This window comes from Notolabrus celidotus, chromosome 15 (assembly GCF_009762535.1).
Source record: "Notolabrus celidotus isolate fNotCel1 chromosome 15, fNotCel1.pri, whole genome shotgun sequence".
NCBI classification, from domain to species: Eukaryota; Metazoa; Chordata; class Actinopteri; order Labriformes; family Labridae; genus Notolabrus; species Notolabrus celidotus.
In genome coordinates, this window is record NC_048286.1 from 32,355,652 (window position 1) to 32,370,914 (window position 15,263).

Sequence of the window (15,263 nt, forward strand, 5' to 3'; positions counted from 1 at the left end):
CTGCAGCCATTACAGCAGAGCGGCTTCAGAGCTGCAGTGGAAGTGAGGCCTGTGCGTGGGTGAGAGGCGCTGCTGATGCTACTGCAGCTGGTCCTTTCCCTCGCTTTCTCTTTTTATAGCCAAACTGCTCATTTGAGTCTCTTTGACGTCACACACACACACATGTGAACACACAGAGATACAGTGCATTTAGCCCGACACATCTCCTCTTCCTCTCTCTCGCTCAGTGATTCATATATAATTACTCACAGAAGTCTCTGTCTCTGTTGTTGTCTGTCAAATTCTCAATCTGGCCTCTAGTCTGAAGGCGGTAAACGCTCCAAAGTTTGACACACAGCTCTGCAATTACTCCAGCTGGCACTAAAAGGTGTGGCTAATTAAAAATAATGAGCTGTAGTTGATTGAGTGTATATATAGACTACGCTCACAGACGTTACGGCGGCTTTATCATGGCTGAACACGCCGTGGGTATTCTCAGTGAGGGTACAGATCAGCTGCATTGATGAGACTGCATGTTCCTGTTAGACTTCATGAGGATCTTCGTCATAGAGAAACTTGGACCACATCAGGACTCATTTTGATGGACTGTTATGAAAAATCTAACACAGCACAGGATTTCCTGTTCTTGTGGTTTCCCTGATGCCTTGAATTTAAACTGAAACAACAATTTATACAGTCAAAAGTTTGGAAACACCTTCTCCTTCAAGGGTTTGTATTTGTTTTAATTATTGTAAACACTGTAGATGAATACTGAAGACATCAGAACCATGAAAGAACATATATGGAATTATTGAATTCACCAAAAAGTGTTAAAAAAAGCAGAATATGTTTCATATTTTAGATTCTGTAAAGTAGCCCCCTTTTTCCTTCATGACAGCTTTGCACACTCTTGGTATTCTCTCAGTCTGCTTCATGAAGTGGTCTCCTGGAATGGTTTCTCTCAGTCTGCTTCATGAAGTGGTCTCCTGGAATGGTTTCTAATGAACATGAGCCTTGTCAAGAGTTCATTTTTAGAATGACTTGCCTTCTTAATGTGTTTGAGACCATCAGTTGTGTTGTTCAGAGGATTAAAGGACGATATCGGTTCATTTAGAACGATACGATCTGAAACGATTCAGTGAGTTGAAATCGATTCAGTAACTCTTTAGCCAAAAATTCAACCAGTGTGACTGTGAAATGAATCCCTTGATACTGGACAGTCCTAGATTCCTGTTGTTTCTTGTAAGGGAATCAGGTATAAATTAATTAAGAATCAATTGCCGGCGAGGCCTGAGGCTTCTGCAGAGCTGATGTTACCTTGATGAACGCTGCATGAGGTGCCTGGACGGGTTATGTGAAATCCCATGGCGCTTTATTAGGTGGTTGGATAGATTTGTGGTGTTGCTGTGGTAACTTTACTTGACCTTTACATATCCTACAAACTGCAAGCGACTTATGGCGATGATTTCACAGACAGGTAGCCTGAATTGAGTAACGTTTAATGTCTTTATCATTAAAAGTGTAAAAAAAACACATCCACATAAAGTCTGCCGTGATTAAATCCAATGTGTTATTTCCTCGTATCGATACAACTGATTTATTACATTTTAAAACGATGTTAGATCGATATATGTCGTCTGGAAGGCCAACTTGCCGAGACGGATCATAGGAATATAAATCGATTCATTGGTCTAGTAGATGAATCGTTACACCCCTAGTTAGTACACAATGGAGAGCCCTATTTGACTACTGTTGTAATCCAGATTATGGTAAAACCATATTATTTCATAGTTTTGATGTCTTCAGTATTAATCTACAATGTGGAAAATAATTAAAATAAGTAACAACCCTTGAATGAGAAGGTGTGTCCAAACTTTTGACTCATAGTGTATATTTTAACCTAATAAAGAAGCTTTCATGCCTCACTGAAGCCAAGTTTTGACCATTTTGGTCCTAAAACTACAGACTGAATGAAGTGGTTTAGGGCACAGATGACTGTTAGAGTCTGTAATTCTAATCTATGTCTTGTAATATGTATATATTCACCATCAGAAACTCTGTAAACTGTGCTGGGACCTATCCTGGCCAGGACACTCTTGAAAAAGAGGTTCTTAACCCTCCTGTTATGTTGCGGGTGAAATTGACCCTTTAAAGGTCTATTTTAGGCAATGTATACCTTCCAAACCAGCTAAATGCACCCTAAAAATCTGGTCAGCATGTGACAGAAGAGGTGAAAAATTAAATTCAAAATTTAAAATAAAGTAAACAAAAATCTATGTCATGTAAAACTGTTGTATTTATATTTAGGGCTTTTCAATGTACATTAAAAAAAGTTTTAACATTCATTTTAATGTAAAATGAGTTATCCTCATTGAAGCATGATCTGTGAGAGTTAAAGAACACCAATGGACTAAATCTTGATTTAAATGGTTAGTAATGGAGTTAAAAATTTGATTTTAAAAAAATGTGTGTTGGGATTTTTTGGGGTTCTGACACTTTTGGATACTTGAAAATGCCCCGGGTCAAACTGACCCAGGAACATTATTGCTGTTCCAGAGAAACGAACATAACAGGAGGGTTAGTCTCAATGAGTTTTTATCTCCTGGTTAAATAAAGGTTGAATAAAAAAATAACATAGAAAAAAAATCACCATTTAACAGATAACCTCAAACATGCAGGGATCAAACCTGTCTGAGTAGATCTACAAAGCTGTTTTATGTGCTGCCCTTTAGAAAAGGAGATCACAACACAGGCCAAGTACAACATAAATTACAGGTATAACTTACAGAGGACGGAAGTGATTCTATTTCTGTCCTCAGAAGGCTGAGTGTGCACACAGGTGTGTCCACAGCACCAGCATTAATACATGATTAATTTAAATACAGGGTGCCACAGTGATTAGCGCTCGTTTCTCACAGTAGGAGGGTTGTTGTTCTACAAGGTACACTGCCTCTGTGTTCCTCCAACCTTCAAAACATGCAGGTTTGATTTAAAGGCGACTCTAAAATACCTGCATGTGTGGCAGTGAGCGTCTCGTGTTTTTCTGCCCCTGTTATTAACATGCGTCCTGGATGAGCCAATCACAAACAGACACATCTAAGTGCAGGAGTTCACACCTGGAAATAACGTGCGTCCTCACATGTGTCTCCAGAGACTACGATCATGACACACCTGTTTTATGTGCAAATGAACGAGACAGAAATGTTCACACTACATGGAGACCTAATGGAGACTTCCCTGCCCCCCTTTAGTGTCAGGATAAGACTAAAAGAGAACATCAGCTGTTGTCTAATGTGTTATACCCTTATCACAAAAAAATCAATCAATCAATCTTTATTTACAAAGCGCCAAATCACAACAAATGTTATCTGCTTTCCAAACAGAGCAGGTCTAGACCGTACTCTATGTTCTATTATTAACAAAGACCCAACATCAAGACCGGATCAGATCCAGTCCCATCTCACAGACAGGACTCAGTCTGATCTCATCTTAATCCACCATGAGCAGAGCACTTTGCAGCATTTAGCAAGTTACAGTGGCAAGGACAAACTTCCTTTAACAGGCAGAAACCTCCAGCAGGACCAGACTCATGTTAGACACACATCTGCTGAGACCTACCGTGTTGGAGAGAGGGATAGAGGGAGATGAAGAGAGAGAGAGAGAAAGAGAGAGAGAGAGAGAGAGAGAGAGAGAGAGAGAGAGAGAGAGAGAGAGAGAGAGAGAGAGAGAGAGAGAGAGAGAGAGAGAGAGAGAGAGAGATGATAGTGATGAGACGGAAGCTCAGGGACTCCAGAAAGGTCTAAGAAAAGAGAAAAGAGAGGGAGACCAGAAGAAAGAAGAAGAAGAGAATAAATGACAGAGGGAAAGGACAGGATAAGAAAGGGAGACAGAGAAAGAAAGAAAGAAAGAAAGAAAGAAAGAAAGAAAGAAAGAAAGAAAGAAAGAAAGAAAGAAAGAAAGAAAGAAAGAAAGACAGACAGACAGACAGACAGACAGACAGACAGACAGACAAACAGTCAGACAGACAGACAGAAAAAAAAACAAAGGAATGAAAGAAAAAAAGGAAGAAAGAAAAGAAAGAATGACAGAAAGTAAGGAAGAAAGAGAAAGAAGAATGGAATGAAATGAAAAGGGAAAGAATGAAAGAGCAAAAGAAAGAAAGAAAGAAAGAAAACGAAGCAATGAAAGGAAAGAAGAAAAGAAAGGATGAAAGGAATCTACAGCAGAGATCTAGAGGAACCTACGAGACAAGGGAGCTCATGGACTCCAGAAAGGTCTATGGTTAGTAACTTTAATGGGACAGGAAGAGTTAAAGTGAGAGACAGGTGGAGAGAGGAGAGAGAGGGAAAGACAGGATCCCAGTGTGTCAGTCTAAGCCTATAGCAGCATAACTAAGAGCTGGTCCAAGCCTGATCCAGCTCTAACTATAAGCTTTATCAAAAAGGAAAGTTTGAAGCCTACTCTTAAAAGTAGAGAGGGTGTCTACCTCCTGGACCCTGACTGGTAGATGATTCACTAAACCATAAAACATCTGATTAGATAACCCAGCTTCTGTGATTTTTGTAGAGCGACCCTCTAAATCACTTCTTTGAATTTGAACCCTTGATCTAACTCTTTGCCTCCAATCGTTTTGTTCTCGTCTTCTCTTGACTTGTCTTTGTTCTGTAAATCAAACCTTCCTCCATCCATCAAGACCTTTCACACTTAACAAGCAAAGCCTCAGGTCAGACCGGTGCAGACACGTACATGCGCTCACTTCCCTGTGTAAGTAATGACACAGTTTTGTGTCAGTGAACTAAGCTGACTCCTGAAAAGCAGATGTATGAATTAGCCAGAGAGAAACTAATTACGCTGCAGTGTGAGCCGTGTGCATGAATGCATGTGTGTGAGAGAAATAAGCCAAGTGTTCTAGTTTGTGGTCTGGATGATGAGTGTTTCCTCTGTGTGCTGATAATCGTTGCTCTGCATGTCAGCTCGGTGTTTGATGGTTTAATGTCCCATCTGAATGGATTGGTGAGCCAGTTTGGTGGCTGGGACTCAGAGAGCAGCAGGGCGGTGGATCCTCCTGACAATGTTCCTCTGTCCTCTTCGGTGGGTCATCAGGTACCTCAGGATGAGTGGAGCGGCTTCTCTCCTCTGGGGAAGGAGGACGACATCCCCTGTCGGAGGATGAGGAGCGGCAGCTACGTCAAAGCCATGGCGGAGGACGACAGCGGAGACTCTGACGGGAGTCCCAAACCCTCGCCGAAGGTTCAGGCACGCCGGGCCAGCTACCTGAAAGCCACACAGCCATCACTGACGGAGATGACAACTCTACAGTAAGCTCCCATCATTTCACCTTCTTCACTGGAAACTCATGTCATGGTCCCATTCTCTCTGACCCTCTGTTTCCACCTCTAAAGCTTCTCATGCATGATGTTGTTTAATTCAGCCTTGTATAAAAACTAAACTTCAACCATGAGTCTGTTTGCAGCAGAAAACAAAACCCTGAGTCTCACACATGAGGATGTTTGATTGTTGGTTTGGTCCTGATGTTCTGCAAACTGTGAGAAAACAAGCAGGTGCATGTCAGTCTGACACTTCATTTCCTTCATCCTGTTTGTAAATGGATCCAAAATAAAATTTAAGCAAGAGCAGCCATCAATTTTTTATTTAGAAATAGCTATTGTATTTTGCATCACCACATAGTCCTTGATGACATAAAGAAAGACCCGTACCAAGCAGCAACCCCCGGTCTTAAAGGTGACATATCATGCAAAATCCACTTTTTAATGGTTCTCTACCTGAAATATGTGTCCCTGTCTACAAACCCCCTGAGAATGAAAAGAGTCCATTCTGCCCCTGTTCTGATTTCTCCAGCTTTCTGTAAATGTGTGCTGAAACCAGCCGTTTCAGTTTTCAGTGTTTTTCATACGTCACAACGCCATCCGGTCTGTAACAGGAAGTCAGAGCTCGGAGCTTGTTCAGCCCATAGACTGCATTCCCTGCACACATGTGTGCTAACAAGGAGCGTAGGAGGGCGGCATGCTAGTTGTAGGCTGTCTTAATAAACAAAAAGGTCGGTTTTACTCCCCACGTCTGCAGATTTGAAGATCTAGTGGATGATTTTTAGTTTTCATTGAAAAAAGTGCTAGCGCTAGTTAGCATAGCCACATAGCTACATGTTCGTAGCTGTGTACCAAGACACACGTCGACATACTGACAAATAAAACAACAAGAAACACTAAATCTATGACCAATCCTTCAGAAAGGTCCTGCTGCAGGAGCCTCTCCGTCAGGATCAGATTCTGGATCAGATTCAGAGGGTTGAAGTAACGCGGGTCTGTGAGCAGCCAACATGTAAACATTAGATCAACGTGCTGGACAGCCGAGGCCACACCCACTTCCTGAGGGGGCGTGGTCAGAGAGCTCATTCTCATTTAAAGGCACAGACACAGAAAACAGCCTGTTCTGAGCAGGGCTGAAGAAGAGGGGTTTACAGGAAGACCAAAATCTGATTTAAAGACATGTTTTGGGGACCCTCTTAGACCAACATATTTTGATGAAAAAGAGCATAATATGTCACCTTTAAGCGGAATTGAATAAAGACGATTAAATGTGTTTTCCGTGTAAACCTCAATTTGGAGTTACTATTTCCATTTAAACGCGAAGGAGAATACTTTAATTCCGAATTATTTAATTCTGAATAATTAATTCAGAATTTAAAAAAAAAAACATCATGTAACTTAAACAAATAAAAACTTAAGTAAGACCAATTATTTAAACAAAATAAAAAACAAACTTCAATGAGAAACCAACCTAAAAAGATTGAAAAAAGATGAAACAATTAAAAGAAATGTAAGTCAAAGGAAAAATAAGAAGTTGTATTAATGATAAGTTAAAACCTCTTCAGACCATTGTCCTGAGGGTGATGTTTGTTGGACGACTGTAAAAACAACAAATACATAAACAGGAACACATAACCTGACGAACACATGACTGAGTTTTCCTCTCAGAATACTTCACAGAGCTCTGCAGTGATTTTTAAAGTGTTATTATTATGATTATGATAGTTTTGTTGACAGTGTTATTATAATGAACCTCACTGTAGAGTGGTTACAAAGAGAAGGAGCAAACAGTGTTTGCCCTCACATCACACTCATAAGGCGGACTGAAGTTTCCCACCGTTACCATCCCAACATGTTTCAAATCATCAAATACTTTGTTTAAATGTTAAACTGTAGGAAGATTATAAATAAATATCTTTAAGTAACATTGTGTGGAGGAAGTCCTGATATGGCTGCTAAAGGTGGGCATGCTGAGACTGTCCCTGGGAGAGGTGTAATCTACAGTCTGATCGACAGCAGGAAGCCAGAAATATCAGCTTTGTATAATTAAGCTTTCACAGGCCTCGAAATAGGAAGAGAGTAATTACAGAGAGTCTCAGAGGGAGTCAGACTGCTGCTCTGCTTTTTCACTGTCTCTTCTTTCTCTTCCTACAGCGCCATGCTCACACACATACCCTCTGCTCGTCTCCTCATGAATGGAGCGGCTGCCGTTGTGGTTTATGAGAACGCGTATAGCTTTAGATGGACAGTTGATTAGAGCAGGTCTTCCTTTCTTTGATAGACTCGATTTACAGAGTGCGTTTCTAATCTCTAGATTATTACAGTCGATGTCAGGTGTTTTTAATTTACCTCATTCTGGAGTCAATCAGTCCTAGAGGTGGTTTTTAGGGCTCTCTTATAGAAGTTCCACATCTTAGGGATGACAGATACATTGATTAAAATCCACATGAGGGTGCAGCATTCCTTTACTGCACATTATTCCTCACTCCTTCTCTATCCACTGTCTCCTCTCAATAAATGTAAAAAGTGTTTGATGACACTATCATTTTGTAGAGTCTTTGCAGGTTTGAATCTTATGTTGTTGGAAGAAAACAGCTTGCTTGTTTAAAGAATCCTGAAAGCCACATTCATAAACTTGCTCAGTGAAAACGCTTGATGCAATCATTATTTGCAGGTTGAATGAAACAAGCAGCAGGCTGATTGGACCACCAAGCATCAGGGGTGTAAGGATACACTCAACCCACGATTCGATTCTCTAACGATTTTCAAGAAAACTGGATTGAACTCAAAATTTGAATAACTATTATTTTATTTCAGTTCTCAGATATGGACAGTTGGAATATATTTCTTTGTAAACAAAGTCATCCGTTTTCATTTTTAAGGTGTTGTAACTCAAATAAAACCAATGCACACTTTTTTTCTGCAACTTGTAAAAAAACTAAAATCCCTGTACAAAAATACTTTGTTGGAAAATTTCAGATCAATTATAGAGAAATGGAAAGTGAACAATTCCCAAATAAAAGTGTTAAATATTCAAACAAATAAGGTCAATCTATTTAAATTAGGGATGTACACAAAAAATGTCTCATCTTTTTTTGTATTTTTTTTTTTAATTAATTATTATTTTGTTTTGTTTTTATATTTTTTATCATTATTTTAGAACTACCTACTGTCTGTATTTATCATCTAATATTAGCTCCTCTCATACAGTAGGCTTCCTTCTATTCTTCTCTGTCCTTTGTACAATTCTATTTTCTGTTTGTGTTTAAATCTGAAAAGCAAAATAAAGTATTCAAAAAAATAAATAAATTAGGGATGTAAATTTCCAATATTTCCCGTGATCGATCTTTGGAAATGTTAACGATCAATTATCATTTAATCATTAAAAAAAACGTTTTCCACGTAAAGAATAATGACAAATGCGTTTTTTCCCCCTAAATCAAATCTCCTTCACAACACAATGTATATTACTGACGGTATTAAACAGCTATCAGGTTCAGGTTACTTTATTTGTACTCGTAGGTAAACTTGTTTTGCAGCCAGTGAGATGTTAGGTCGATACAAAATTACAAGATAGACTTCAGACAGAACAATCTACTTAATGTGCAAAACATACAAAAAATATCCTAAAAACTAATCTAACACTAAAAATGGTAAAATGAATAGACATGATAAAATGATAAAAGTGCTAAAGGTTCCATTTAAAAAGCATATCAGAAAACAGTCAACCAATAAAAACAATGGAATCACATGAATAAATAAGACAATCTGGGCTCAAGTCATAAGATTGGAGGCTGACTGTGTGGGAAATTAAAAGATATTGCTTGTTCAGCTCAGTGATAGCAGCAGGAACAAAGCTTTTCTTATGACGCTGTGTCCTGCACCTTGGGACTAAAAACTGTCGTCCAGAGTGAAGAAGCTGGAAATCACTGTGCAGAGGGTGTGAGGCATTATTTAAAATAGAGGTGGCTATCCGCTGTAACTGGTTAGTGTACAGGGAAACTGTGGATGCCTGTGGCACACCAATCAACTTGCTTGACCATTTAACTATCTGGTTTAAAGAGTTCCTTTCCTTTAGAGTGATTTGGTCAAACCACAAGACTAGGGAGCTATGGATCATATTGAGGTGTTCAACATGTTAAACACGCTGAATATCAACGTGAGGAGCAGGCTTATAAATAATCTCTGAGGACGCATGGTCATAGAGTGAAGACTCAGACTACAACATGTGGATTTACTGCAACAGGACAACTGAACAGGATCAGATTCTGGACTCAGTGTCCAGTTTTCTCGTTCTTATTGAGAAAAATAAACATTTAAACGCGGTCAGGTGTCAGCCGGGACTGAACCAGTCTGATGGCGATGGAGGAAAAAAAGCGCTCGTGGAGACCTGTCACTCAGCTGCAGCCCCCAGCTGAACGTCTCCGCTGTGAGCAGTCAGCTGATCGATTTTAATCCATCTTTATTTGTATTGATTCTTTACAGTCTTGTCATATATCCTTACATCCCTACCATGTGTGGTGATTCATGTAACATGAACGTTGGCCGCTGTCTGAAAAGCATCCTCCATGCTCAGAGTTGAACTCGTTCGTAACACCTCTGTCTCTTCTCTCCCTCAGGATTTCCACGGAGCACTCCCCCAAGCTTCAGATCAGGAGCCACAGCTACCTCCGTGCGGTGAGTGAGGTTTCAATCAATAGAAGCCTGGATACCCTGGACCCCAAAACCCTCCTCGACCCCAAATCGCTGCTGTCCTCACCCCAATACCGCTCACGCAATGAAAGCTACATGCGGGCCATGAGCACCATCAGTCAGGTTGGTTGCCAGCACTGCTGCCTTTATATTCACAGTATGCCTCCACTCAAAAGTCAGTGCAAGTCTCAACACTGTGGCTCACAACTTTTCAACAGCCGAGCACGAGCTAGCTTTTCTGTCTGTTGGCAGTCTATGAGTGAGATTTGGAAGGTAGGGGGGAGGGGCTACAAACTTAAAGACTTAGAGGGTCACATAAGGAAAGTTACAAATATGTTTGGTGATTTAATGTTTTTCTCTTTATCCTGTATGAGGCCAAGTAATGACATTACTCAGAGTGGTCCTAATAGAGATACCATGATGTCAGCGCTGACTTCAGAGTGAAGTTTCTCCATAATGAATAAAAAAGCATATTGCAGAGAAGCTAAGCTCACAACATTTCCAAACTAGCTTTTCCAGCAGTTTCATTTCAAGAAGTAAAGTCACACCTTTTCCTAAACACACTTTTAACATACTGATAAATCACAAAGATCTCAGTCCAATCTACAGCAGAGCTAATCCTTGTGTTGACTAGAAACAGGCTCTCATGGCCAGAGAAAGAACGTCACAGCTGTCCTGTGTTTCTTAACAGAGCTGTCAATCACGACACTTTTTAACAGCTAATAACAAATTAAAACACTTCTCCTAACATGAATACTTAAATCAGCACGACATGAACTGACTAATCTGACACAAACATGTTTGAGAACTGACGTGTGACTTTGCAGTTTGACCCTTTGTTATAAAGGAAGAGGTGTGCTTTAAGTTTGAGACTACAGCCAGTCACCAGGGGGCGCTCTATCAGTTTTGGCTTTACTCAGGGTCGTGTTGTTGTCCATTGTTTTATACAGTCTATGTCAGGGGTGTCAAACTCATTTCAGTTCAGGGGCCACACACAGCCCAAATTGATCTGAAGTGGGCCGGTCCAGCAAAATCATAACATAATATGTTTGTATGGTCTTTTCTGCCATGATGAGTCTCACAGTGGGCTTTTGCTCTTTAAGCACTGAGACCTGCTGCGAACACACCAAACACACAAGTTATCCATTCACCTGACACCGAATTTAATGTTTACTGCAAAAGAACAGATAGATTATAATAATGAAGAAGGTAAAGTTGACTATTTTGGACTCCTCAGTTCCAGCATGAACAGTTTGCTTGCTGGACAGTGTTGTAGGCAGCGGTGTAGTGCTAGTGTTAGTAGTTAGTGGATCATCTTATAGTGCCCAAAAAAATCTTTATGAATCTCAATCGGATTATGCAAACAGCAAGTCATTTATTTTATCACTTTGAGAAAAAAAGTCCTGAAAAAAAAAAAAGATTTTCAGCTTCTGGTTCACTCAGTCAGCACCATAGACTGTATACAATATGCTGCTCGACTGCTGTTGAGCTATCGTGATGTAAAGAGGCTGGCTGACTAGCCAACAACTACAGTGTTCCCGCCTGTCAGTCAAGTCAGCTGTGCCTCTCATTGGAGGACTCATAATCTCAATATCTTCCAAATTGCTGCATTAGAAAAAAACTCAACCCCTACAGTGTGTGCCGATAGAGAAATCAGCTACCCAGACTACACTGGTCTTTTGTACCAGGCTGTAAACATGTTTATTTCTACTGTAAAGATCGTCTTGAGCCAGCCTCAAGCGGATCCTCAATGAACTGCAGTTTTTAGCACTTCCACATTGGACTCATATTTTATAGACCAGAGGTTGCCGCCTGATCTCAACTGAATTTTGCAAATAGCAAGTAATCTATCTTCTCACTTTAATGTGACCCCCCCAGAGGACAAATCTGAAATAGTAGTTACTTTCATTGAAAAATTCCAGTTAATGTGTTCTCTGTAATTTCTTCACTTTGCAAAGTGGTTCAGCGGGCCGGATTTGAACCTTTGGCGGGCCGGTTTTGGCCCACAGGCCGCATGTTTGACACCCCTGGTCTATGTTAATGCAATGCTTGGTAGAAACAGGGCTTTAGATGACAGGTTTTGCAGAGGAGATGTTGCAATTCCACATGCTTATCATGTGTTTTGTTAACGTCTCATCTTTTTAATTAGAAGTAAACCGACACAGAGAGCAAGGTGAAGAAGTGTTAGAGTCAGTGAGGGATTGTTTTGACCCAATACACAGTTTGATGCAGAAGTGTGACATCTCCACTGAGCAAACATCAACTTTATTCTTCAATTTTTTTTTTTTTTTCTTCTTTAAAGTTATATTTTTTGGCCTTTTTGCCTTTATTTGGTAGGACAGCTGAAGAGAGACAGGAAATGTGGGGAGCAGTGAGCGGGGGAAGACATGCAGGAAATGGTCGACCGGCCGGGAATTGAACCGGCGACTCCTGCGACGAGGACTGTAGCCTCTGTATGTGGGGCGCTTAGACCACTAGGCCACCAGCACCCCTGAATTTTTGACATTCTGACTTTATTCACAAAATAGTATTTCAACTTTACTCTCAACATTTCAACTTTTTTCCTCAATGTTCATTATGAAGAAAAAATCGATTCCCCTCAAATTAATCTTACTCATCCTCGACCCTTATGTGTTTCAGTATCATCTGAAGTGGTGAGCTCTTACAAATCAAACTATGTGTTGGTGCATTTTTTGGGTACTGTGGAATAAAGTCGTCCCTTCAGCAGCCTCACTGCAGCAGTTAGTAAAGAGGAACTCCAGTATTTCTGAACCCTGCTCTTAATTTGACATATTTGGAGGTACATGACAAAACAAGGAAACTTTTCAAAAAGATAGATTTTATAGGATATTTATTTTAAATGTCAGCTTTTATTTGGTACAATGTGTCAAACTTCAGAAGCCCATTTCTGTCATGTTAATAAAAAAGAGGGAGACTTGGCTCAGATGAAAAGATAATAATTTTAAGTCTTAATTATGAGGGAAAAGTTTAAACTTCAATTCCATATTTTTGACCTTTTTTCCTCATAAATAAGACTTTTTATGACTTCTTATTTAAAAATTTTGACTCACTGATAGTTAACATTTAGAATGTATTTTCATCTGGGAAAATCTCCCTCTTTATTTTTTAAACTGGCAGAGATGAGCTTCCAGTCTAAAACAATAAAAAACATACAAAGAAGAACAAAATGATTAAAGTGGCTACATGTTAAGGGTAAAGTACTTCTTGTATGATGCTATATATCATGGCTGCCGGCTTAAATCAAACTGCAGCAGTGTTCAAAGTCTCTGTTCCTTCAATCATTCAGACTCCAGATTATGTTCAAATTAAAAATCCTGAACTTCCTCTTTAAAGGCTCTTTAACTGTAGCTATCATGAGTTGTACTCCTCACTCCTCCTCACTTACTGTTAGAGCTTCATCTACAGCACATGAACCACAGCTGTACCCAGCCTGCCTTCATTACCTTAACCCACCTTGACCTCACCTTGAACCTCCTTACCCATCCTGAACCTGGCTCTTACCGTTAACAGATCCAAACGCATCATTAACTCCTCTGATGAACTGTTTAAATGTCCCTCTCTGCATGGAGCTGACCATAAACCACCTTAAAAATCCCTCTGACAGGATCTGAAGTCTGCTGTTGAGATCTTTTATATCTTTTTTATGTTTGAGATAATCTGAGTACATTTTAAAAAGGGATTTGATTTTATGAAATGCAGAGACCATGTAGTTGTCAATAAATAATGATTATTAAACATGTTTATTTCTGCAGGTTTAGTATTTTTACAGAGGTCGACAGGTATTGATTTGGTTTTGACCAAAGTGGTTGCTTCAGGCGCTTGCATTGACCTCATTCCTCAACAAAGCAACATGATTTGGCCATTTTGGCACACCCAGCTAAGATCAACATAAAGCAGCAACCCTTTTCTAGTACTCAACAGGAAGTATCAAACACTGAATCGATAACAGAGAGTACATGGATATTTCTTGCAACATTTCCCCCATCCGTCCTCCTCATTGTTCCCTCTCTCTCTCTCTCTCTGTCCTCTCATCTCTGATCTCCTCACCTGTCCCCCTTCCAGCTTAGTGAGCTGGAGGTGAACGGGCAGATAGAGCAGGTCTGTGAGCAGGTCTACAGCGCGTTGCAGGCCCAGGCCATGGAGGCCGCCATGGACAGCCTGGACACCATGGACACCCTGCCCATGCCTGGATGCTTCCGGATGCGGAGCCACAGCTACGTGAGGGCGATCGATCAGGGCTGTTCTGGAGACGAGGAAGGGGAGGGAGGGAGGCCGCTGCTCCTGCTGCCGTCCTCCCCGCCGCGCACAACTGCTACCACCGTGAGAACCATCCAGAGCAGCACAGGTGAGGCTCCGCAAGGCGGGGACGGGTGTTCAGTCTTAACCAATCAATCGATCAATCTTTATTTATAAAGAACCAAATCACAACAAATGTTATCCTCAGACTCTTTCCAAACAGAGCAGATCTAGACCGTACTCTATGTTCTATTATTAACAAAGACCCAACATCAAGACCGGATAAGAAACAGTCCCATCTTACAGACAGGACTCAGTCCGATCTCATCTTAATCCACCATGAGCAGAGCACTTTGCAGCATTTAGCAAGTTACAGTGGCAAGGACAAACTTCCTTTAACAGGCAGAAACCTCCAGCAGGACCAGACTCATGTTAGACACACATCTGCTGAGACCGTGTTGGAGAGAGGGATAGAGGGAGATGAAGAGAGAGAGAGATGATAGTGGGGAGATAGATAGTAGTAGTTGTAGCAGCTGGAGTCTGGCACATCCACAGCAGCAGAGATCCAGAGGAACCTACGAGACAAGGGAGCTCAGGGACTCCAGAAAGGTCTAAGAAAAGAGAGAAGAGAGGGAGACCAGAAGAAAGAAAAAGAGGAGAATAAATGGTGAAGGAATGACTGAAGGAAAGGACGGGATAAGAAAAGGAGACATAAAGGATGAAGAAACATGGAAAGAAAAAGAGAGAAGAAAGAAAGGAAAAAGGAATGTTACAAAGAAGGAATAAAAAGGAAAAGGGAATAAAGAAAGAAAGAAAGAAAGAAAGAAAGAAAGAAAGAAAAAAAGAAGAAAAGAAAGAATGAATGACAGACCCAAAAAAGGAATCTACGGCAGAGATCCAGAGGAACCCACGAGACAAGGGAGCTCAGGGACTCCAGAAAGGTCTAAGAAAAGAGAGAAGAGAGGGAGACCAGAAGAAAGAAAAAGAGGAGAATAAATGGCGAAGGAA

The 15,263-nt window shown here is 40.5% G+C and overlaps 1 protein-coding gene across 1 annotated transcript in view; it reads left to right on the forward strand.

Moving 5' to 3' along the window:
- LOC117826901 (disks large-associated protein 1-like) overlaps nt 1-15,263 on the forward strand; it is a 126,930-nt gene that overhangs the window by 76,951 nt on the left and 34,716 nt on the right. The window contains exons 4-6 of the mRNA XM_034703319.1: nt 5,083-5,297; nt 9,926-10,121; nt 14,082-14,364. Of these exons, the coding sequence (XP_034559210.1) occupies nt 5,083-5,297; nt 9,926-10,121; nt 14,082-14,364 (694 nt within the window). The remainder of the gene's footprint in view (nt 1-5,082; nt 5,298-9,925; nt 10,122-14,081; nt 14,365-15,263) is intronic.